The 23,693-nt window shown below is 37.7% G+C and overlaps 3 protein-coding genes across 4 annotated transcripts in view; 2 read left to right on the top strand and 1 right to left on the bottom strand.

Annotated features, from left to right (window-relative positions):
- Nucleotides 1–14,063, bottom strand: part of LOC136030476 (PAS domain-containing protein cky-1-like) — a 134,514-nt gene extending 120,451 nt beyond the window's left edge. The window contains exons 1-2 of one of the 2 annotated variants that reach the window (XM_065709488.1): nt 13,993–14,063; nt 9,329–9,400 (exon numbers count right to left, since the gene is read on the bottom strand). The gene's annotated coding sequence lies outside the window, so the exon portion shown is untranslated. The remainder of the gene's footprint in view (nt 1–9,328; nt 9,401–13,992) is intronic. The other variant, XM_065709489.1, reaches the window with a different exon arrangement.
- On the top strand, nt 9,621–10,517 carry LOC136030690 (uncharacterized). Its single transcript, XM_065709758.1, has one exon. The coding sequence runs from the start codon at nt 9,621–9,623 to the stop codon at nt 10,515–10,517; it is 897 nt and encodes a 298-aa protein (XP_065565830.1).
- A 7,723-nt stretch (nt 14,064–21,786) lies between the features above and the next one.
- LOC136030475 (alpha-soluble NSF attachment protein-like) overlaps nt 21,787–23,693 on the top strand; it is a gene marked incomplete in the record, with an annotated part of 104,192 nt that continues 102,285 nt past the window's right edge. Inside the window, 1 exon segment of the mRNA XM_065709486.1 lies at nt 21,787–21,946. Coding sequence (XP_065565558.1) covers nt 21,855–21,946 — 92 coding nt within the window.

Here is a 23,693-nt window from a genome sequence, read left to right as displayed (position 1 = left end):
GAAATTGTTTCAACTTTTTTTAGTGTCTTAAAATGACATAAAATATACTTAAAACAAAAAAAAATCAGTTGTGATATTTTCGAAATACGAAACGAAGATGATATAGATATGTTAGCCGTGATTTTCCCTATTAGATAAATAATGTTTGTAGTGACATTTTTCTTTTTTTTAAATTAGAATTTCTTAGGACTTGAAAATTTAGAAAGTTGTTTTCATGTATTAAAATGACATAAAATATAATTTAAAAAAATTAAATCACTCGTGATAATTTTGAAACACGAAATGAAGACGATATAGATATGTTAGTCGTGATTTTTCCTTTTAGGTAAATTATGTTTTTAGTGACATTTGTTTTCACTTTTTTTGGAAAGATGCAAATGATAATACGCTGTAATATTGATATAAATTTCAGCCTAGTTTTTTCCAAATCTTGTGTGATATTTCCAAAAATTTTGTCTGCTAATATCAAACATCTTGCACTATATTATCAGGGACAAGCAAACATCCACTCAGACTCACAAGCACAGAGAATGAGAGAGACCAAAATACCTATAAACACACAGAGTCAGACACACAAAGACAGAGACGGGACAATCAAACATCTGTTCAGACACACAGGCACAGAGATTGAGAGAGACAAAAAGAATTACAAACACACAAACGCAAACAAAGGGGCAAGCAAACATCCACTCAGAGACACAGGCATAAAAAAGTGAGAGAGACAGAAGCACCTACAGACAAACTGAGTCAGACACACAAACAGATAAAGACACACACGGGGACAATCAAGCGTCCTCTGTTCATCCTCCTATATGTTTAGAATAAAAATTCTAAGTTCCAGAACAATAATAAAATGAATTGAACCTAAAAATTTCCCAAAAGCACTCTGTTGAATTTTGATTCAAACATTGATAAACGAAGTAACTTGTCATCAAATCTCCTGTAATCTCCTAAAACATGCACAGCCTTATTTTGTTCAATCTGAACTCTTTTATGGCTTAACACGTAGGATTTAGTCCAAACTAAATATCTATGAGAGAAATATGGGCCAATAATTAAATTGTACAGGACCATTAGAATCCTTTGTAGGAGCTTCTTTCTTGGCCTTCTTTGAAGGCCCCAAACTCTCGCTACATTATCAAAACGTAGTTTCAAACTAAAATTAAAATCAGGATACAAATGTGAAGATTGAACGCTAAAATATTGATTTAAGAATACACCAATCAGACAGTTACTTCCTAAACCAAAAGGAGTACTAACTCTACTAAAAGGCTTAAAATTCGTCTTAGACACATTGACAGATTGATAGATAAATTTCACAAAAATTACCGACTGATCTGTGGCTTTCTTAACCTTTTCAACCAAGAGTTTCACACAAAATGATGCTGCTGTAAACACTGTTTTATCAGCAAATGACATTATTAATGTCCCAGTAATATAAAAATGTATGGTATCTTTATAAATCGGGTACAATAGGAGTCCAAGCAGGGGGCGGATCTAGAGCAAAATCTTAGTAGGGACCCAATGTGACTTGGGCGCCAATAAGCTAAATCTTGGGGAGAGGCAATGTGACAAGGGAGCTCATAATTGACCAAATTGACAAATTTATTTTTAAAAAAGACTAAAAACAGAAAAAATAAGGGTTCTAGAAAAATCTTAGGGGGTAGGCTCTCCGTGGCCGCTGCTGAATCTGCCTGTGGGTCCAAGCATCGATCGCTGTGGGAATCTGCACCGGAAACTATAACACCTTCAAATGTGACTGTCAATATTCACTCTTTAAACAACGTAGCCTACTCAATAAAACCCAAAAACAACAGAATCAAAAGCTTCACTGAAATTGAAAGCATTAATTCACCATGTTCAAGTACAGAGTTGATAGAATCTGTAAGATGGTGGACTGCATGTATTTGAATAAGGGTTTTTCCTGAACCTGATGTGCTTGCCCAAGAAATCATATATATTCAGGCGATTATAAAATCTTCCATGCATAACTTTTTACATTTTTTTTTTAAAATAGGACAGAAGGTTTTTTTTTGTTTTTTTTTACCGAGAACAGCTATCATCAGTGAGAAAAAAGTAACAACCAAAAAGAACCGTGAAAAAGTAACTGAGTCGTAAGGCACACGTTGGGAACAATCCACAGGACATACATCCACAGTCCTACTTACAATTATTCCAACTTATTTTGTTCAAGCGTTTGTTAGAAGAATCCCCAAAAAAGCCAGAGTGCAAGAATCCAAAAAAACTTACTGTCCTCAAAATTATTTCATCATTTTTAACAAAAAATATTTACATCCAAATATTCCAACTTATTTTGTTCAAGCGTTTGTTAGAAGAATCCCCAAAAAAGCCAGAGTGCAAGAATACAAGAAAACTTACTGTCCTCAAAATGTTTCATCATGTTTAACGAAAATATTTACATCCAAAAGAAAAAAGCGATCTAACAAACCTTAGGTACTTTGTACCAATCATAATAGCTGTTCTTCAGATCAGTGGAAAGAGATGAAAGGCAAAGGCGGATCTAGAGCAGAATATGGGAAGGGGGGAGCAATGTGACAAAGGTGCCAATAATTGACAAAATTGACAAGTTTATTTAACAAAAGAGTGAAAAACACGGAATAAGTGTGCCAGAAAAATTAAGTGATGAAAGGGCCTTCATTATGATTTGAATTTACCTCCTTGCAAAAGAAAAATCTCTTACAGATAGATAGATAGATTTATTCACACGAAAGCCCAATTGGGCCATGGTGACACATAAAACAAGCGAAAAAATACAGCAACAAAACACAGACTAAAAAGACACTAAAACTAATAATTTAAGAAAATCATCACGATACCTCATACCTACCTGGACGAATTTTCCAATATTATTTATATTTAAGTAACACCTACTTCTAAAAATTTCCAAAATTCAATCCCTCCCCCCGACCTCCCTACCAAATATTTCCCAGCGCAACTCCCCTAAAAATTATGCAAAGACTCATCCGTCTTTCCGCACATAGGGCAACTGTAAGAACCTTCCCTCAGTCTTTTTCTCCCTAAATATTTCCTACGTTCTCCAAGAGGCATAAAACTTATATGCATTCCTGCTTGATCATGAAGCATATCAGAGCCAAGCCTCTAATCAGAGGCGAAACTTCTAATTCAAATCAAGCTGAAAGGAAGTGAAGTTAAAGAAGATTAAGAGATATGGGCGTTAAAATAGTTTTTTCAATCGGTTTGATCTACATTATATAATTCGATTGTTCAAAGTTATCTTTGATCATATCATCAAAGGCTTGTTGCTTAATTTGCATATTGAATTCATTAGGAGAGCGGTTAGACTGAAACTCAACAGAGAGATAGGAATCTAAACACATTTGCTAAGATAATCGCGTCTAATATAGGTGTTCAGTATTTTTTATTTATTTTTTTTTTTTGCAAAATTACATACCTATCTTTATCACATTTTCAAGGATTCTAATTCATATTAAATAAAAAAAAAAATTTTTTAGCTGAAAGTAAGGAGCGACATTAAAACTTAAAACGAACAGAAATTACTCCGTATATAAAATGGGCTGTCCCCTCCGCAATCCCTCGCTCTTTGCGGTAAAGTTTTTAATTGTTTTAAAAAGTAAAATTGTGGCAAAGAGTCAAACTTTAGCGTAAAGAGCGAGGGATTGCATTTTTTAGAGTTTTGGTTACTATTGAGCCGGGTCGCTCCTTACTACAGTTCGTTACCACGAACTGTTTGATGACTGGTATGAGTCATAAAAGGTAATTTATATCATATTCATATTTATGTTTGCTTCTAGCACTGAAGTAAAATGTGTTACAAATAACGTTACAATAATGTGTTAAAAAAACATACATCGGAACATTTATACGGTATGGATGTTAGCAATCGTAGCTTAAAATAGACTACAAGAAAAAGTAATAGAATAAAAAGCCAAACAGAAGTTAAAATATTCCTACCAATGACCAGAGCCCTATCTAGGATTTTTTTCGGGGAATCTTTTAAAGAAGGATTTTTTTAGGGGAAGGGGTACACATAAAAAACCTAAAAAACAAAAAAAATTGTTTATATCCATTTTCGTTTTGTTTTTACGAATCTGATAAACGTTTCGGGGGGGGGGATGGGTGGGTCAAACCACCTACTCCCCTCTGGGTATGGCCTTGCAAGTGACGTTAGTTCACAAGAACTTAGGGGTGGGGCAAAATGATACTACTACTACTTCTAACAGCTGACTGCGGCAGTAAACCACATGAGGCCAGCAGAATTACGCACGCTCCTCCTCCATCCCAATGTATTCAAAGCCATCCTCTCTAAACCTTCCCAGGAAATTCCGTTTTATATTAAATCTTTCCTTACGACATCTTCCCATCCCAACCGAGAACGTCCTGCTTTTCGTTTGATTAGCCCGGGATGGTTGGCCGAAAAGGAAAATCAGGGGCGTAGCTCCAGCATTTTTACTTGGGGGTGGGGGACAAGAGGGGTCCATATCCAGAAAGTCAAGGGGCATGGGCTATATAATATTTTTTCCTCCAAATTATTGGGAGGGGACAAATGCTTCCCCCTCCCCTTTAAATCCCCCAAACGACGCCCCTAAGAAAGATCATTGATGTGTGTTTATTTGTTTTGATTTTTTATTTCCCACGGGTGATTGTATCAAACCAATGGTCCTACAATATCAGGAGAGGACTCATTCGAATGAAAATTAAAAGTTCCAGTACCCCTTTTAAGTGACTAAAAAGATTGAAAGCAAGCTAGCTGCTCTACAATACCCGCTTTCCTTCAAAATTCTCTGATCAAAATTCTGAGATGGCCATTTTGTTTTGCATAGCTGAAAGTTCAAATAACTATGCCTTCGAATATAAAAAGATCCTCCTACCAATCCCTGGGGAAACGTCTTTTAGTTGCGAAAAATGTCTATTGTTTACGTGTAGTATTTGCAATTTGAAAGTATCTATTAATTTTTAGTTTAGTGGGGCGAATTTTCCGTTAGGAGATTTTTCATGGGGAGAGAAGTTTCGGGGGTGAATTTTCTGGGTAGATTTTACACTGAGGAGTTTCCTAGAATACCTATGCAAAATTCGTTTTATTTGTCTTACTTTCTCTTTTCCGACTCAATTTTATATGTGGAAATGTTAAGAGTAATTGTCTGAGGTAAATTTTCAACGGGACTAAATCTTATACACCAGTTTTAGTTTGGCATTTCACCAGTGTACAAATATACATTTCTAAGCAGGACAAACTGTTTCAGAATATATTTGGGATATAATTACAACTGAAATGATTTTGAAATTACCCTAGAACTATCGTGAAACCTATATGTAAAACATTACAAGTGGGAATACCTTTTAATATATAATAAGTGAAATTAGTAAGATATGCATAATACTGGATTTTCGAGTGTTAAAGTTGATCAGGAATGCTGTATTCCTCAAAATTTTAAATCTTTAAGAAGAATTTTGGTAATAAAATTGGAAAGTTACCTCTTTAGACCAGTAAAGTTCGTGTATTTGCTGCGTCTTCCCCTTGCCTTTCGGAAAAATTATAAACTCTTCAACATATGTTGCTCCGAATTAAAGATAAGCCGGCCGCTAATGATCTGCATTTCCACGATCTACAAACTGATGGCGTTGCGTCTATTTCAGTTGAAACAAATCAAGTGATAATTGCTATCATGAAGATACCCCATGATCTTTACAATCTTTTGAAACGAAAAGCAGGCCTTTATAGAATTTTTGGTCGTGGATTTGATGAGAATATTAATGCCTCTAAGGACAGAAGACAGAATGATAGTGAACATAGACAATGTCACGGCAAGCGTTTCTCCAATTCAGTTCGGTTAGTATTTTGTAGATTGGATGTGAAGGTTATTTAAAAGAAGTTTATGGAATTGCAAAAGGGATTGAAACCTCCTTTTACCTATCTCTGTTCAATAGCTTCTCCTGAGTTGTTAAAGAACCTGATTAGGCGATTCCTGGCATGTCAAGGTTGTTTTACAGCCTGCAATGTGAACCTTTGCGAAGGCTGTGTCATTGAATTTTATTTAGTATCAAAGCTAGACGGAATTGCGATAGGCCCTCTAGTAGCATTCCAAGTTACATCAAACGGACTTTTGCACGTTTATCGCCGGTGCGCAACCATTCATCTAATAATTTTCTAGATGTAAGGCTTTGCGATGCTTGTTCAAATAATGTTCACCTACTTCGTGATCTAAATCGGCACAGTTACTCTTGAGCTTTGTCGGAGTCTTGTGATAAACTACAATCTCTGATTAGAAGACTTGAACCTCGTAGCTGTTTGTGGCCACTTGCCGGTGGTCTAGGCTGTAACAATTATACATCATTCAGTTGTTCAGAGGCCCTACTAAATACTGTATCAGTAGTGCATAGCACTATTAGTGGAGGCACAGTTTTCCTACATCCATAGAGTAGTGTAGTTTCTGATCTAGACTACTGCGTGTGTTCACCCTTTCTTCACTCCTCTGATGTTCATGATAATGGTGTAAAAAGAGACCATAACTATCTCCCTTTATTTTAGATCAACCAATTAGGTTAATTAACTTTGCAATTAGTTTTTATTAGCTACACAGTTGCACAATCTTTTACCTCTCCAGTCACCTTATAATGACGACTTGCTTCTTACTAACCGGAATGAAATGGTCTTAGCGAGTTCAGTCAGATCTCTCACCCCTGATTTTTCAACTGTCGAATTCCAGCTAAACATCAATAGATAGTGAACGCTAATTTTTCAAAGAATAGATTCGCCTTATCCTTTGGATTGCAGCACGTTTGATATACTACAAGTCACTAGTTTTTTATGGCTTCGTAAAAAACTAGTAAACACTTAAAAAACTTCGTAAAAAGTTCTCTCGTTTTTGAAGAATTCACAATATTTAGATGAAGCTGAAACTGGGGATTCTAAAATTGTCAGAAATCGCGTATATTTCTGCAGAGGAGCAATAGATAAGCTACATTCAAATTCTTGTGATGATCCATAGTTAATTTGTGCTGGGGCTTATATGTTCTTGAATGGAGGCACGTGTATAGAAGGTTAAGCTATATTGTTACTACTATTGTAGATTTTTATTTAGAGCACATTCCTCGTATACCGGTTATAATTAATGATGATAAAAGACAGCGTTTCGTGGTACTCTCTATATTCAATAATAATTAGTTACAGACTGGACGCGTGACGTTCCATTTATGTGTGTAATTGGAAAATCTAAATCATTGGCAACAAAATGCTAAACTGACAAACGTTCAATGCAAGGGTGTAGTCAAAAAGCTAACCACATTGTATTAATCATGGCTTTTGAAGATTAAATTCTTGTCTGGAGATGAGTTTCGATACGTTTTTATATAATCTCACAACTATAATTCAATTGCAAGCCCTGAAGCGTTGTAGGAGCTGAGTTTGAATTCTGGGCTCTGTATCATCAAGCTGAGATGCATCCCACTGCGACACTAAGGACATCTTTAAGCTTTCAAGTGTATGAATTGCAACATTCTAAACATTGATTGCTATCAAATTTCTATTCAGCTAAAACTTACTTTTCTTTCCTGTTGTACTTCACTTTTTTCTCGTTTGCAAGTGTGTGAGGAGTGCAGTAATTATTATTAACTGTTTATGATACTTTTAAACTATGTTCACAGTTATTTCAAAGGGTACTGCACTTTTTAAATGTAAAGTTGTTCAGTATTTTAACGGCTTCATCATCGAGAGTGGTTTATACTTGGATACTACAAAATATAATCAGCATCTGATTTGCACATCAAAGATAAAGAGGAGACTGTGCTCTTTCAGCCAGTGCTCCATTATCAACCAGTACTTAACAAAATAATACTCATTTTGGTCTTTGTCTGTACTGTACCATTTTTGCAAGGATGTTATAGTATTTATTTCTAAAAGGGTATAAAAAACTTTGAGAGAGCTTCTTACTTGAAAGAAAACTATTTCCAGAGTAACAGCTAAATTGAATAGAATCCAAAAACCTTTCTGTTTGCAATTGAACTCGTCGTGTATTATGTTCAGGTATTTGAGGCTGAGTGGTAAAACATGGCTACTCATAAAACGCCTCCAAGCTAGGGTCAATCCTTGTGACGCCCCATAATTTATGAAATACACAGTAACATCTATTGCTCTTCAAATGTTCCACTCGGGAAATCAGAGACAGAATAAATCATTGGTGCTGAATTCTTGACCAGTTTTTGTTTTACCACAAAAGTGATAAAAGTGGTACCACAAAAGTTATATTCAATCTCTGGCAAAAGTCAAACACCACTGTAATATAATATATATTGTGTAGCTATACCTATCTTGCCCAATCAGACACTTTCACTGGGTAAAGCTAGAATGACACGTTATGGATATACACTGACTGGTTTCGATGCTATTTTGCCAAAAGTATAGTAAGACAGGATAAAGAAAAGACAGTGCTCATATGTATGGCACATCATTTTTTACAGTGCTTACACACCAACAATGTGCATGTATATTCTGCCTAGATAATCTTAGAACTCTTCTGGCTTCTCTTTGTGGTTTTACTAGCATTTTTTAGGATCTAGTCAGTACAAAGTTTCTGCTTACACTCAATTTGTCCCGACCATTTTAGCCAATTTTTGCATGCCAAAACATAAGATACTCCCCGTGTTCTTTTACTTGTCCAGTGGGATTTCCACTTATCAGGGTTTAACCCCTAAAAGATAACAACAAATACTTATCTGACCACGTGTCACTTGAAACGGCACGAATAACTACGAGAAGAACAACATTTTTCACATGTAAAATAGCCTATATTATTGCTTTAATGCTATGTGAAGTTCTGACTAGGAAGAGGCTAGGGCTTCGGGCCTATTTCTAATTTTACAGGCAAATACACCTTCAACAATTATTTCTGAGCTGGGTAGCCTAATACAATTTGTGTGGCCAGAAGTTTAATTGTAAGATTGCAAATTGTGATTGCCATTTGCCTTTTTTAGTCATTCCATTCAAGATGCTTTGGATATTTTTTGTTGTGATAAATTGTCTTAATGCTCTGAAAAGGGAAAAATATTTCAATTGCATAGGATAGAAAAACTTCAATAGGCTAATCAATTTAAACTCCTAAATTAGCCAAGGAAGTGTTTTTTCACTAAACAATCACCACCTTCTTTGAACTCAAATTATATAGCCCTGTTTTTGGCCCCCTTGAGCCAGTATCCAGTTCCTGATTGTCATTAACACTAAATTTCACTTTTTCTGTTACTCATTTCTTGTCAATATTACTAATAGTTAAGCACCAGAGAAGTCATTTTAAAATAACATGTGCTTATGTATATATAGCTTTTTGCTACTTACTTCTTCCCTGGTTATATAATGCTTGATGTGGTATAAGCCAAGAGAAGGACCTGTAGACCTATAGAAGAAAACCTGTAAAAAAAAATGATTCTTCATAATTTACATAATAATTATAGCTAACACATTCTACATTCAGCCCTGCTCTACTTTAGCCCCAACCCTCCTAACCTTGATGCGTTCCAAAATTGTTAAGTTAAAAAAAAAGAAATCCAAGGGCATTGATGGTATATCTGGTACCCATTTAAGCTTTGCCAGCAACCTTCTCCTAGAGCACCTTTCTCTGCTATTTCAAATGATTTTTGTTACTGGCATCATTCCAGACAGCTTTGGTGTTGTATTGGTCCATCCTATTCTCAAAAAAGGTAAACCAGCTGATCAGTGCACTTCATATTGTCCAATCACTGTTTCAACTGCTTTTTGTAAGCTATTTGAATCCCTTATTTTTGATGAAATCACACTTCAATGCACTACTCCAGATGACCAGTTTGGGTTCAAAAAGCACTCAGGATGGGAACACATTCACAGCATTCTTGCAAATCTTCTTTTTGATGCAGATAAAAATGGTGATCTTCTCATCTTTGGAGTACTTGATGTTAGTAGAGCCTTTGACTCTGGCATCCATGGCCATATCCTGCTCAAAGCCCTTCAGCGAGGTGTTTCCTCTTGCATCATTTCCCCTGTTTACAGTATGTACAACAAGCTCTCAGATGTCATCCTGATCCCCTCTCCGTCCAGCACTTTTCCTTCTAAAGAAATGCTGAGTGTCAAGAAAGGCAAACGTCAAGGTGGCAAAACTTCAGCATCACTGTTTAATAACACTATCATTAAAACACAACAAGTAATAAAGCTGTCATGCTTTTTCCATGGGATTAATCTTTCACTGCTGAACTTCGCTGAAGACATTCTTCATGTCTCTTGTTCAATATCTTTATTTCAACAAAATTACAACTCACTTGCAGCAGCATACAAGCAGATCGGACTTTCCTTCAATGAATCTAAAACAGAACTTCTCTTCTTCAATGGTTCAAAAAATGAGCTTTCAATTAACATCTCTGTTAAAATTGGTGACACTCTGATTAAGCCTTGTGAGCCTTCCTATTTCTTCTACATTGAAGGACAGATGCTCAGCACTGACAAACCACCTCTGTACCCATCTATGAGCGGCTTATGGATTACTTGTTGCCAATAAGTATTGTTTCAAGCATCCTCTCCTTGCCTGGCTATACAATGCTTTTACTACCCCCCATCTGCTTGCTCTGGTTCCCTTCTGGAAAAGATTCACAGCTACCAAAAAGAAAGCCATTTGCAGTGCATTCTACAGATATGCTAAGTTTCTCCTGTGTCTCCCTTTGTGGCACAGCAATGGCAACATCTCTAGGAAATATAAGGTCACCAACCCTTCCATGGCCATAGAGAGAAGAATCTCCAAATTCAGTACCAATGTTTTCAGAGCCAACCACCCCTGGGCTAGTGTTATTTTATAATATTTGTAGTGGAAGTGTACTTAAATTTTTGTGCTTTTTTTTCTTTTTCTTTTATATACTCCGTCTTTTCCGTTTTGGATGGGTAATAAATGAATAATAATAATAATAAGAAGAATATGGAAATCTGTGGCTGAAATTACATATTTTCTATTGATTCTGCCAATCTATCCCTCAACCCTAGTACCTGTTAATTGAAGCAACTGTGGCAAAACAAGAACTGGAAAACAAGTAAAAGGTGGCAGAAAACATTGGAAATATATAATATGGGGTATATATTTGCAAATTAGGCATGTTAGGGGTAAATTTTTTGTTGTTCATATTTTGACTTACAAATAAAGTGAATATACCACTTGATGCCTTTTTGTATGTTCTTTACAAATATAATAATTGCTTATATTGCTAGCTCAAGTTTAACCACTTTTTGACCTTACTTAACCTAACAAATTTTGGCAGTGAAAAACATACATTATTTTGTCAAAAATGACCAAAAACACATGCTTTAATTGAAAATTTGGCATCAAAGAAGAAGAAAAACAGCATAATATTTTATTGATCGAACTTAATTGTGGAAAATCAGTGCTCATAGATTATACAAAATTTTAAAAAAGGATTAATAATGAAACAGTAAGTTTGAGACCAATGTTTTAAGCTTTTTTATACCAAAAACTATTTGGGTATATTTTGGTCATTTTCAAGAGCTCAAAAACTTGCAATTGAAGCACTTATTATATTTGTAAAGAACATAAAAAAGGCATCAAGGGTTATGTTCACTTTATTTGTAAATCAAAAATGTGAACAAGAAAAAATTTACCAATTATTAGTATAGTTGCATGATTTCCCCCTGGGTATATAGGCTAAGTGGAAGGTCACTTATACCTGATCCTGTCCCTACTGTTTTTACTTGGTAGAAAAAAAATCCAAAGAAAGTTCCCATTGAAAAGGAAAAAGACCAAAAGTGAGATTGAATTTGTCATAGCTTGGAGGTTTGCCCCTTCAGTCTGTTTAAAGAAAACAGATTCATAATTGAAGCTTTGTTCATTTCAATCTTAGGGATGATCTACATTTGTTACACTTCATTAAATGGTTGTAAAGGGATACTTATATTTATTTGTCTTGTTTGTTTTCTACATGATTTTTTGATCTTTAAATTGATATACATTTCTTACAAATTAATTAATCATACCACAGTTCTATTTGCAAGTTTTGACCTACTTTGTAACCCTAGTCTCAAAATTGTGCATAAATTTATTGAAGCTGGGAAACATAGAACTCCTCTCTGTTTAAAAGAAAATGGATGGACATACGTAGGTTTTAATACACTGAACTCCTAGGGCCATGGCAATTAAAACAAAACAATGAAGATTAACTTTAAAATGCTTGACATCATATAAATATAACATTCACAAAGAAAAACAATTCACAAAATTTTACTTTTGTGCTCAGTTGCCTCTTATGACCTATACTCTTGTCTGTACATCAACAATTCATTGAAAAGGAAGGACCGCCTTACTGGCATTTCTTCCTTTGTACTTATATTTAATGGGTTTAGAAGAAAGCTTCTATGGCTAAGTCAGAAGCCAAGTAAAGGACCAGGTGGTCCTTTAGCCAGGAAGTGCAATAGGAAACTAGGGGCCAGTCATCCTATGCTTTTTCATGCCCTTCCTGCTTACTGACCCCAGATTTCTCTAGATAACCTGTTAAGTTTGGGCCAATTCTGGCTGAACTTACAGAGTCATATCACTGACCTTTGTCCCAAACCAAATAAACTGCTAATGCCAGGAATTAAACCTGTGCCATTTGGATAAAGGATTCTCAACCTAGAGTGCCAGCCACTTAGGAAGGAACACAAATGTCACCAGAGAACAAAAATTATTTGGAAAAAGAAAATATTAAAAAAAAACAACTCAAGTCATAGTTGTTCCTATTTTTCACTGCTGTCCCACAAACAATATGTATTTTATTAAGACAAATAAATTTTAAGACAGGTACCAACAAAACTCCATCAGGGATTGTATTTACTTAAGATACAATCAGCAATATGAATGCTTACTTTTGTGATATTCTAGTCTCAAAATAGTAAAAAAAGAGAAACTATATGTTCTATTTGTTTTCCACCAGCCCATTTGAGAAAAATCGCTTGTGACAACTATATACCCATGGTTGGCTCAGAATCTCTCTAAAATGCTTTAAACAGCAGGAATTTTAAAAATAATTATACTGATCAGCAAGAAGAATATTAACATAACTCTCTAAACTTGGCACTTTTTTAGACAATTTTTAGCAAAGCAAATGCAAGACTTTAATGGTGTCCTATGTTATCTAAAAAACCCATTAAAATCTGTCAGATATATTTTGATATAAGATGCCTCAAAGACTTTTAGTTGAATCTATGAAATGAATTTTATACAACATATAAAAAGAAAAACAGTTCAAATTTTTTCACAAAATAAGAAGCTTGACATAAAAAAATAAATGTATTTTTAACAGAAAGCAACTGACATCAATGAAATCAAATAAAACAAGAATTCATGGAGAATAAATAATATAAGCCATATATTTAACCTATAATGAGGTGGCATAAAAGATTATTTCTAAAATTAGAAAAAGCCAGTGTTATGGCTTAAAGTTCTGCTCAATCAACAGGAATTGTCTTTTCAGAACTAAGGCCAGAGAAAAAGAAACTGATAACCAAAAAATAAGGCACCCAAAAATTTCAGGACCCTCTAGAGGTAAAAGAAGTAGAAGTGGGTACTTTAAAATACCTTCCTGGGACATACTTTAGCCTGTAGACACATTCCTGATAGTTTCACTTTCCTATCCTAACCTCTTTCAAAGATAGCCAAAAGTAACTAAAATAAAATTTTGCCCCTACTTTACCTTAAAAATCCAGTTTAAATAGCTATCTCAACAAATATAGACTATATAAAAGGCTAAAGGTATTGGCCTAATCATTCTAAATTTTTTTCAACTAAAAATTATAGGATGGTTTAGAAACTAGGCCTGTTTGATATCGTCATATTTGACTAACTCACCAATGTGATAGCTGCCTTCCTAAGAACCAACCTTTTTAATAACCAAAAAACTTTTCTTCTGACTCCTTATGAAGCTTAGCCTATACAAGACAGGCCTAGAACACCAAAAACCCTTTAGATCCTAAAGAATATGCATAAGATTGCTTACAGGTCACTGAAAAGCTAAGATTATTTCCACTTTTTACAGTTTCCTTGTCTTTTAACGATTTCACATGTTTATCCATTTAAAAAAATATGTAAAATTGACGTCACTTGTCCTCAATACACTTGAAAGTGCCAGCTCACGGACAAGTAATCCCGAGCGTTCGAGGGGGTAATCCGAGTAACCTCTGACGTTATAACGCTTGGATTAGTCAGATAACTAATCGGACAAGTAAAAGAACAGGGGGACTGTCGCTTGTGAGAGCCCAGCTCTAGGAATATGCAATATCTTCGGTTTAGTTTAATGGTTTAATGGAAACCCAAGCAAGCACCTACAACAAGAACATACATAAGCAAGCAATAATATAAGCAAGCAAGCACCTACAACAAGAACATATATAAGCAAGCAAATAATTATAAGCACGGGCATGCACGTTAATAAGCAGAGCTTCAAGCACGGCAAGTCAATATTCTGCATCCTCCTTCTTTTGTTGATAACATCAAAGGTTGAGCCTGGTGGGTGGCTTTGTAATTCGCCCAGAACGCGTGGTGCCGCGTAGCGGCTGTCTTGGTCGTTGGGTTAGGTGCGAAGGAGATCGTGAAGGAGACTCTGCAGTGGCAGCATCTGCTAGTGGTGTAGCAAATCTTTTGGCGGGTTTAGTTGTAGCACGAGGTGGCGTTGGGAAATTTGTGGGACTTGACGGGACGCTATGTGGATGTTCAATTCCTATTTGTGGATGTTCAATTCGTATCTCCTCGAGGAGATACGTGGGATTGATCTCCAGGTATACCGGGTTCCGGGGACGTTGCTTCAAACTGCGGCTCGGTGGACATACTTTGGTTTCTGTTTCTGATCTGTCGCCTGTTCCGTCTGTAGACCTTTCCATTCTCTGTTTGAAGAATATAGGATCGTGGCGCATATTCGTATTTTTCCAGTATCAGTGCTTTCTGCCACCTAGCATTGTGGTCAAGCTTCACCCACACAGTCTGATCCTTGAGTAGTGGTTTTAGGTCCCTTGAGTGTCTATTATACGACTCCGTTTGTAGTTTCTGTTGTCTTTCTCTGGCTTGTTGGAAAGATGAGGGTGGGATGACCTTGGAATTTAAGTGTCTGGGAAGAACGGGTAAAACGTATCTGAGTTGTCGGCTCATCAGCAGCTGTGCTGGTGAGGCTAGCCCATTGACTGGTGTGTTACGGTACTCCAGCATGGCTAAGTACGGATCGGACTGGTGTTCTACGGCTTTGGACATGATCTTGCCGTCTCTACCGTTTTTTCGCTTAATCCATTTGACTGTGGATAGTTTGGGCTTGACGTTTTGTGGTCAATGCTCCATTTGTCAATAAAATCTCTGAATTCCTTCGACGAAAACTGAGTCCCGTTGTCTGACGTCAGTGTTTTCGGGATTCCGTGTCTGGCGAAGTGGGCTTTCAGTTTGGTGATCATTTGCTGTGATGTGCTAGTTGTTAGCTTATCGACTTCTATGAACCTGCTGTAATAGTCAGCAGTGACTAAATACTGAACTCCCATGAATTCGGAAATATCCGTTCCAACATGTTCATATAGATGTGTGGGTATTTGAGATGTCATCATACTCTCTTTGACTTGGTTTTGTGCCATAGTACAACAAGTACTGCAGCTGCCAATCATGTTCTCAATATCTTTTGTAATGTTTGGCCAGAACACTACCATCCTGGCTCGTTCTTTGGTTTTGACCATTCCTAGACGAGAAGAATGTAGTTGGTTTAAAATGTCATTCTGCAGTGTTTCTGGGATTATGATTCTGTCGCCCTTCAGAATCACGCCATCCATGTATGTTAGTTCATCTCTGTGATTCCAAAACTTGAGTATTGCAGTGTTGCATTCATGGCGATGATTGGGCCATCCCTTAGCGATGGTCTTGACCAGCACTTGTAGGTTTGGTCAATCCTTGTTTGCTTTATGATTTGTTGGATCTTGTTGTCGCGAATTGGGACAGATCTGAGAAAGCTGAGTACTGCAAATTCGGAGTCATGTTGTGTGTCTGGATCTGTTTCGGGCAAGTGTAATCTGGAAAGGGCATCTGAAACCGGAATCTCGGAGCCTGGGCGATATATGACTTGTATGTCATAGTTCTGAACTGCTATCATCATTCTTTGAAGTCGTGGTGGAGCCTTGGATATGGGCTTCTTAATTATTGACTCAAGAGGCTTGTGGTCGGTGGTTACAGTGGTTGTTCTACCGTATATGTATTGGCGGAAGTGTTTGCAAGCGTATGTTACGGCTAGCATTTCTTTCTCAATTTGCGAATACCGTTTTTCTGCTCCGCTGAGGGACCGGGATCCAAAGGCAACTGTTTTGTTGTCGACGACTAGTTGGGCCCCTAGCCCATGTTGAGAGGCGTCCACTATGACTTCTACGTTTCTGTTCTTATGGTCAAAGTATGAGAGGTTTTTGCAGATTGAGGCTTGGATTTGCTTCCTCGCATTCTCATACTGGGTTGTCCAGTCGTAAGTTTTGGATTTAGACAGTTCACGGAGAGGGTGGTTTAGAGTGGAGAGGTTTGGGATGTATCTTGCTAAATAATTGTACATGCCTAGGAGCACCTGTATCTGTTCGTGTGATTCTGGTGCTGGCATGTTCGCAATTGCCTTTGTCTTCTCTGGATCTGCTTTGATCCCATCAGTGGTCAGCAAGTGCCCGAAGTATGGAATGCTTAGAGCATTAAAAATACATTTATCTCGGTTGAACCTTACTCCCTTTTCTCTGGCTCGCTGTAATACCAGCCTCAACTTAGCATCATGATCTTCTGTATTTGCTGCTGTTCCAGCAATGTCATCTATTATGAGTCCAATGTCGAATCCTTCGAAGACTTCCTCCATCTTCCGTTGGAACTCGTCCTGTGCTGATTTGACTCCAAATGGGTATCGCTTCCAGCGATATCTACCAAATGTAGTGCTAAAGGTGGTTAGGAGGGATGACTCCTCATCTAGTTCCATGGACCAGTATCCTTGTCTTGCGTCCAATTTAAAAAATGTATTAGATCCTGAACATTTTGCTGCTACATCATCAAACGATGGTATTGGGTGGTAGGGACGCTGCACCCATTTGTTTAGGTCGACAGGATCTAAACAAATCCTAAGAGATCCATTTGGTTTTTGGACGACTACGATTGAGTTTACCCATTCAGGTGGTGTAGTTGTCTTCTCAATGATGCCCATGACTTCAAGGCGATCAAGTTCTTCTTTGAGTTTTTCTTGTAGGGCGAATGGAACTCTTTTTGGTGGTTGTACTGTTGGTACAGCTCCTTCTTTCAAGTGGATTTTACACTTCCCCGGGAGTTTTCCTACACCTTCAAAAACATCTCCATATTCCTCCAGTATTCTGGCCGTTTCGGGTTTCATTGAGGTTGCAGGTTCGTTCTGTACATTCAGAATGAATTTGATCAGTTTCATATTCTGACTTGTCTTTCTGCTAAGGATTGGCTTGCGATCAGTGTTGACCACATGAAACTGGTGAACCTTTTTCTCACTTTCCTTGTAGCAGATGCATAGCTCTACAAACCCCGAAACCTGTTGTCTTTCTCCGGAGTAGCTTGTTAGAATGTCTTTTGTTGGTTGCAAACGAGGTTTAGGTACCATGCTATTATAGTCGCTGACCGGAAGAACATTTGCTTCAGCTCCTGTGTCTATTTTGAAGACTAAGTCTAGTTTCTGGTCAACAATTCTTATTACAGCATCTGGCCCATCTGCATGTTTCACTAGCATGCTGTTGACAGTGTCAATCATGAACTCACTTGCACTTGTTCCTGCTTCTTGTTGGCTTATTTCATTCACACCTTTGCTTTTACATACTTTGGCGAAGTGATTCAGTTTGTTGCATTTTGAACATGTTTTGCCCCTGGCTGGGCAGTTATGATTCTTGGTATAAGGTGCACCACAGAAGTAGCATTCCTTGTTGTTGTACTGTTTCTTCAGGGCATCTATCTCTTGTTTCATCATGGTCACTGAAGTCTTATTAGCAGCTGTCATTTGCGCTTGGGTTTTCTGTACTGATTCGATAGCACGGCAAATCTCTATTGCTCTGGCAAGGGTTAATGTCCCTCCTTCACTTAGCAATTTCTCTCTAATCCTGTCACTCTTAACTCCAAAGACAAGACGATCTCTTATCAGGTAATCTCTGTTGGTACCAAAGTCACAGTCATTAGCAATTAACTTGAGGTCGGTCATATATTGTTCAATGTTTTCATTACCTTGGTCTCGCTTGTGGAAAGTAAATCTTGCCAACATGGGCTCCGAATTTATTAAGGTACGTTTGAACCCTGTTTGTCTCGGCATCTGTTAGAGTCAATGTGCTGAAAATGTCTCTTCCTTTATCACCAACCCATATCAATAGATACGAACACTGGACAGCCTGGGATTTGCCTTCCAGTGGTCCGGAGAACATTAATTCACAGTGTTGTCTGAAACTTTTCCAGACCGATTTTAGGTTCATCGATGACCAGTCCAAGGACGGATGTGGTGTTCTGACCATTACTTACTTAGACTTAGGTCCTCCCACGCCTGAGGGCGCATAAGGCAGCAACAGTGGTTCGCCACGACGACCTGTCCTGAGCCTTCGACCAAAGCTCCTCCATCGAGGACCTCGCCAGCTTCGCCTCCTTCTCTAACATCCTGCCAACTGTCATTTTGGGTCTCCCTGATTTGCGGAGGCCGGGGGGTATCCAACACCATATGTCATGTGGTAGCCTTCCATCAGCCATTCGCACCATGTGCCCCCAATACATCCATCGTCGCTTTCTAATGGTATCAAGGATGGGGGTATGATTTGTTATGGTATAAATCTCATCATTTCTTATTCTCTCAGTCCAATGTATATTCAAAATATATCTTAGGCAGTTATTATTGAATGCCCATAGTCGTTTTCCTAGTTGCGCAGTGATACTCCAAGTTTCACAACCATATGTAAGGACGGAGAGGACATTGCTATTATAAATTCTGAGTTTTAGCTTCTGGGAATATTTACTATTTCTCCAAACATTTCTGAGACAATTGAAGGCAGAGCCAGCCAATGCTATTCGGCACAAAATTTCTCTTTCAGGATTGGCATCTTGCGTAAGAATGCTGCCTAGATATTTGAACTCTCTCACTACTTCAATTTCCTCATTGTTGACCAAAAGTCCCTCAGCTAAGTCAGGAATGACCGCATTTGGCATTGATTTAGTCTTGTTAGCGTTTATGGAGAGTCCAACAGCATTTGCCACACGCTCAATTTCATTTATATTGTGTTGTATATCTTCTGATTCGTGAGCGAAGAGTGCAATATCGTCCGCAAAAACCCCATCATGGAGGGTTCTTAGTGGGTTTAATTGTAGACCCCCCACTGAAGCTACATCCACGAAGCACAAAATCTATGACTATGGCAAATAAGAGTGGCGATAGAATGCAGCCCTGCCTTACACCCGATTGAACGGTAAACCAGTCCGTTTGGCCACCCTCGGTTTGTACTGCACACTTAATATCGAGGTATAGCGCTTTAATTATATTCACCATTTTAATCGGGATCCCGTAATGTATAAAGATTTTCCACATGGTCTCGCGGTGTATCGAGTCGAAGGCCTTGAGAAAGTCAATAAATACTACGAGTAATTGAACCTGCCATTCGTTAGATTCTTCGAGCAGGATTCTCAGGCTAAATATTAGGTCACAACACGATCTGTTTTGGCGGAATCCATGTTGTTCATCTCTCAGAACTTTCTCCACTTTACTTTGAATTCTACTGAGAATAATTTGGCACAAAACCTTGCTGCCTACTGATTGTAAAGCGATGCCTCTCCAGTTGTCACATTTAGTCTTTTGTCCTTTTTTGAAGAGTTTTATAATTACTGCCTTTGACCATTCACTCAGGACTTTTTCATCTTCCCAAATACATGACAAAAGTTCAAACATGGGCACTGCTAGGACGCTTCTACCACATTTCAACAGTTCTGGGGGTATGCCATCGTTACCGGCTGCCTTTCCGTTTTTCAAAGTCATTAGAGCATATTTTACTTCACTCAGCAAGAGAGGTCCGGAATATATTCCAAGATCAAACAGTGTTTCTTCAGGGATATTTAAAAAAGTCGTGGGAGGCACCTGATTTAATACCTCGGTGAAATGTTCCATCCAACGTCGGTTTATGTCATCCGTCTGGGTTAATAAGATGCCTTCTTTGTTTTCAACTTGGGTTGAAGAAGCCTTCGAAATACCCGCAAGCTCCTTCGTTATAGCGTACACAGTACGACTATCTCCTCGCCTGGCGGCTACTTCAGCCTGATCAGCCATAGTTTCGAGGAACACCCTCTTATCATTCCTTGTCCGTGTTTTAACTTGTTTATTGAGACGCTTATACTGCGCTTTTAAATCATCAAGATATTCTCTAGTGCATGTCCTATTGTGCTCATGTCTATCTACGAGAATTTTGGCTTCTGCCCTTTGATCAATGATATCCCAGGTACTTTCAGATATCCACTGCTCTTTCATCTTCCTGCTATATCCCACAACTTCTTGTGCCACTTCTTTCAGGGACTCGACGATCTTTTCCCATTGATTATCAATTGACAACTCGTCCCTTAGCATGGAAAATTTATTTGACAAAGTAGATGTATACTTTTGTAATACATAAGGGTCCTGCAGCTTTCTTACATTAAACCTTTTTACTGACCGCTGGGGCTTTATGACAGTTTTCAGTTTCAGCTTAAACTTAGCAACAACAAGTTGATGGTCAGAATAGCAGTCGGCACCTCGAAAGGTCCTAACATCCTCTAAACAACGTCGCCTGTGCTTGGCAATTAAAATATGGTCTATTTCATTTCTTGTTACACCATCAGGCGAGTTCCAAGTATATTTATGTATTTGTTTATGAGGGAACCATGATGCGCCGACGATAAGTTCATGAGTCGCACAAAAGTCAATTAAACGTACGCAATTATCATTGATTTCCCCCAGTCCATGCCTACCAAGGATAGCTGGGGCATAGGAGGTATCACTTCCAACTTTAGCGTTAAAGTCCCCACACAAAGTCACAATATCATGCCGATGCGCTTTAGCAACAACATTTGACAACACGCGATAAAAATCATCCTTGGTCTGATCAACGATATCATTGGTTTGGGCATACACAACAATAGCTGTCAATTTGGCCTGAGAAGTGGCAAAGCGAGCACGAAGGATTCGTTCGTTAATAGGTTCCCAGTCCACTAGGCATTTTTTGGCCCAACTACTTAATGCCATTCCAACACCTGCCTCTTTTCTAGTTTCAAGTCCAGAATACAAAATATGGTATGTTTCACTATTCAAAGTACCAAAACCGGTAAGTCTGGTCTCAGAGAGTCCAGCAATGTCAATACGGAACTTATCAAGGGTCCTCATAACACTGTTGAGTTTTCCTGGCTGTGTTTCTTGATTAACTGTTCTAACATTCCAGTATCCAATACGAAAACACTCGGTCGTTTTCAAGAATCCTGTCCGGGGGCGTGCGTTAGTCATCATCAAAGAAGAAGTCAATCCGAGGCTATCTATTGCTGTTTCTTGAGTGCTGACCATGTTTCCTTTTTTACTTCTGACACTATGCAATATCTTCGGTTTAGTTTAATAGTTTAATGGAAGCCCAAGCAAGCACCTACAGCAAGAACATATATAAGCAAGCAAGCACCTACAACAAGAACATATATAAGCAAGCAAATAATTATAAGCACGGGCATGCACGTTAATAAGCAGAGCTTCAAGTACGGCAAGTCAATATTCTGCAGAATATAAAACGCAGCTACTGTCCCGACTGACTCATTCTTTTAATTAGATGAAAGGAAGATATTTTGAACTTATCTAAAATCTAAGCTAGGTTGAATTGAAACATGTCAGATCCAGATCGTAGAGCTAAAGACCTTATAATTGAAGCAGATAAGAAGCTGACTTCTGGAAGAGGATTCCTTGCTTCAATGTTTGGGTGGGTATCCTTGAAATTAACTAGCCAAGTTTACATTCCTGTTTCACCTCCATTAAATTGTTTCTATGACCTGGCTTGAGCTAGGCTAACTATTTTTAAATGACCAATTGTTCAAATAGAGGTACTTATCTGTTATAGCAGAAACACTAAGTTTTTTCTTGAAGAGAACTGGCTTCTTTCTGTAGTTTGTTTCAGCTTGGTGTTAGAGAGTGTATATACACTACACTAGATGGGCTATATTATAATTGGGGTTAAAATTCTAATTAATTGACTTCTTGTTATCTCAGAAAGGGTTTAGGTTAGGAAAATGAAACAGTAAAATTCTAGTTAAATTACATCTTGCTATCTCAGAAAGGGTTTAGGTTAGGAAAACTAAACTTTTAGGGATGACTCTACAGTTTAAAGTATGTCCCAGGAAGGTATCTTGAAGTAACTACCTCCACTCCTTCTCCCTCTAGAGGACCCTGACCTTTGATGACCTTTAAAAATATGTGTGCCACAAAAATGAAATCTTGCAAAATAGATCTTGTAGTTAATTGAGCTACAACAAAATTGTTTTCAGCTTCACAACTATGCTCAGTCCCATTTTAAAAGGTTTTAAAGATATGCAAGTACATTTCCTAAATGAAAAATAAATATTGATATGGCTCAAAATTCTACTCAAATAAAAGGAATTGTATTTTCAGAACTAAGGGCAGAGAAAAAGCAACTAGTAACTGAAAATTAAGGTAAAATGTTGTTTTGTCAAAATTTCAATAGTTATAGACCTGTCATGTAAGCAAATTTCAGGGCCCTCTAGAGAGAGAAGGAGTGGAGGTGGGTACTTTAAAATACCTTCCTTGGACACACTTTAGCCTGTAGACCCATCCCTGAAAGTTTCATTTTCCTAACCTAAACCCATTCCAAGGTAGCAAGAAGTCAATTAATTAGAATTTTACTGTTTTGTCAAAATTTCAATAGGTATAGACCTGTCATGTAGGCAAATTTCAGGGCCCTCTAGAGGGAGAAGGAGTAGAGGCGGGTACTTGAAAATACCTTCCCTGGACATACTTTAGCCTGTAGACCCATCCCTGAAAGTTTCATGAGTCAACTCATAAATCTTGATAATCCCTTAATTCTATGGCTGAAAAAGGGTAATTGGAATGATTGGGCCTAATTAGGCCCTATGTTAGAAAGAACCCCTTGCTGCCATCAATATTAACATTGATTTTGAGATTGTTCTGTCTTCTTTTACAGCAGGTGGGGCTTTTTAGTCAAGACTATTCAGCCCTTTTCCTTTTGACTCACTCTGTGAGATGGACAGAGCTTTGGAGCTGGTTTGTCTTATTTATCTTGTATCTGCTTAGATTTCTTGCAGTATATCTTTTGATACTAGCAGTTGATTTATAAGAGATTTTACATTGAGTTCTGTGCTCTGCGTGCAAGTATGGTCAGCAAGACTCTTGGCTGTTAGTGGAATTTTGTGCTGTTTGAAGCATTCTAACATTTTACATTGCAGGGTGTACTGTGCAGATGTCAGCATATTACATTCAAATAGGCAATGATCTATTGTTTCATTTTTAAGATTACATTATCTGCAAAGGGGGGAAGAGGGAACTTCACCACTTGAATTAGGGAGCTGATATGAAAATGCCTGAAAATTTAGCCCATTTGAACCTGACTGAATTCTATGATAAATCTTGGAAAGGTGCTTACTGGGGAAAGGTGATTTGGTTGTATTCTTATTATTTATCAGTACCTCTGTAAG

This window comes from Artemia franciscana, chromosome 8, assembly GCF_032884065.1.
Source record: "Artemia franciscana chromosome 8, ASM3288406v1, whole genome shotgun sequence".
In the NCBI taxonomy this organism is placed as follows: Eukaryota; Metazoa; Arthropoda; class Branchiopoda; order Anostraca; family Artemiidae; genus Artemia; species Artemia franciscana.
This window is presented reverse-complemented; position numbering and strand designations above follow the sequence as displayed.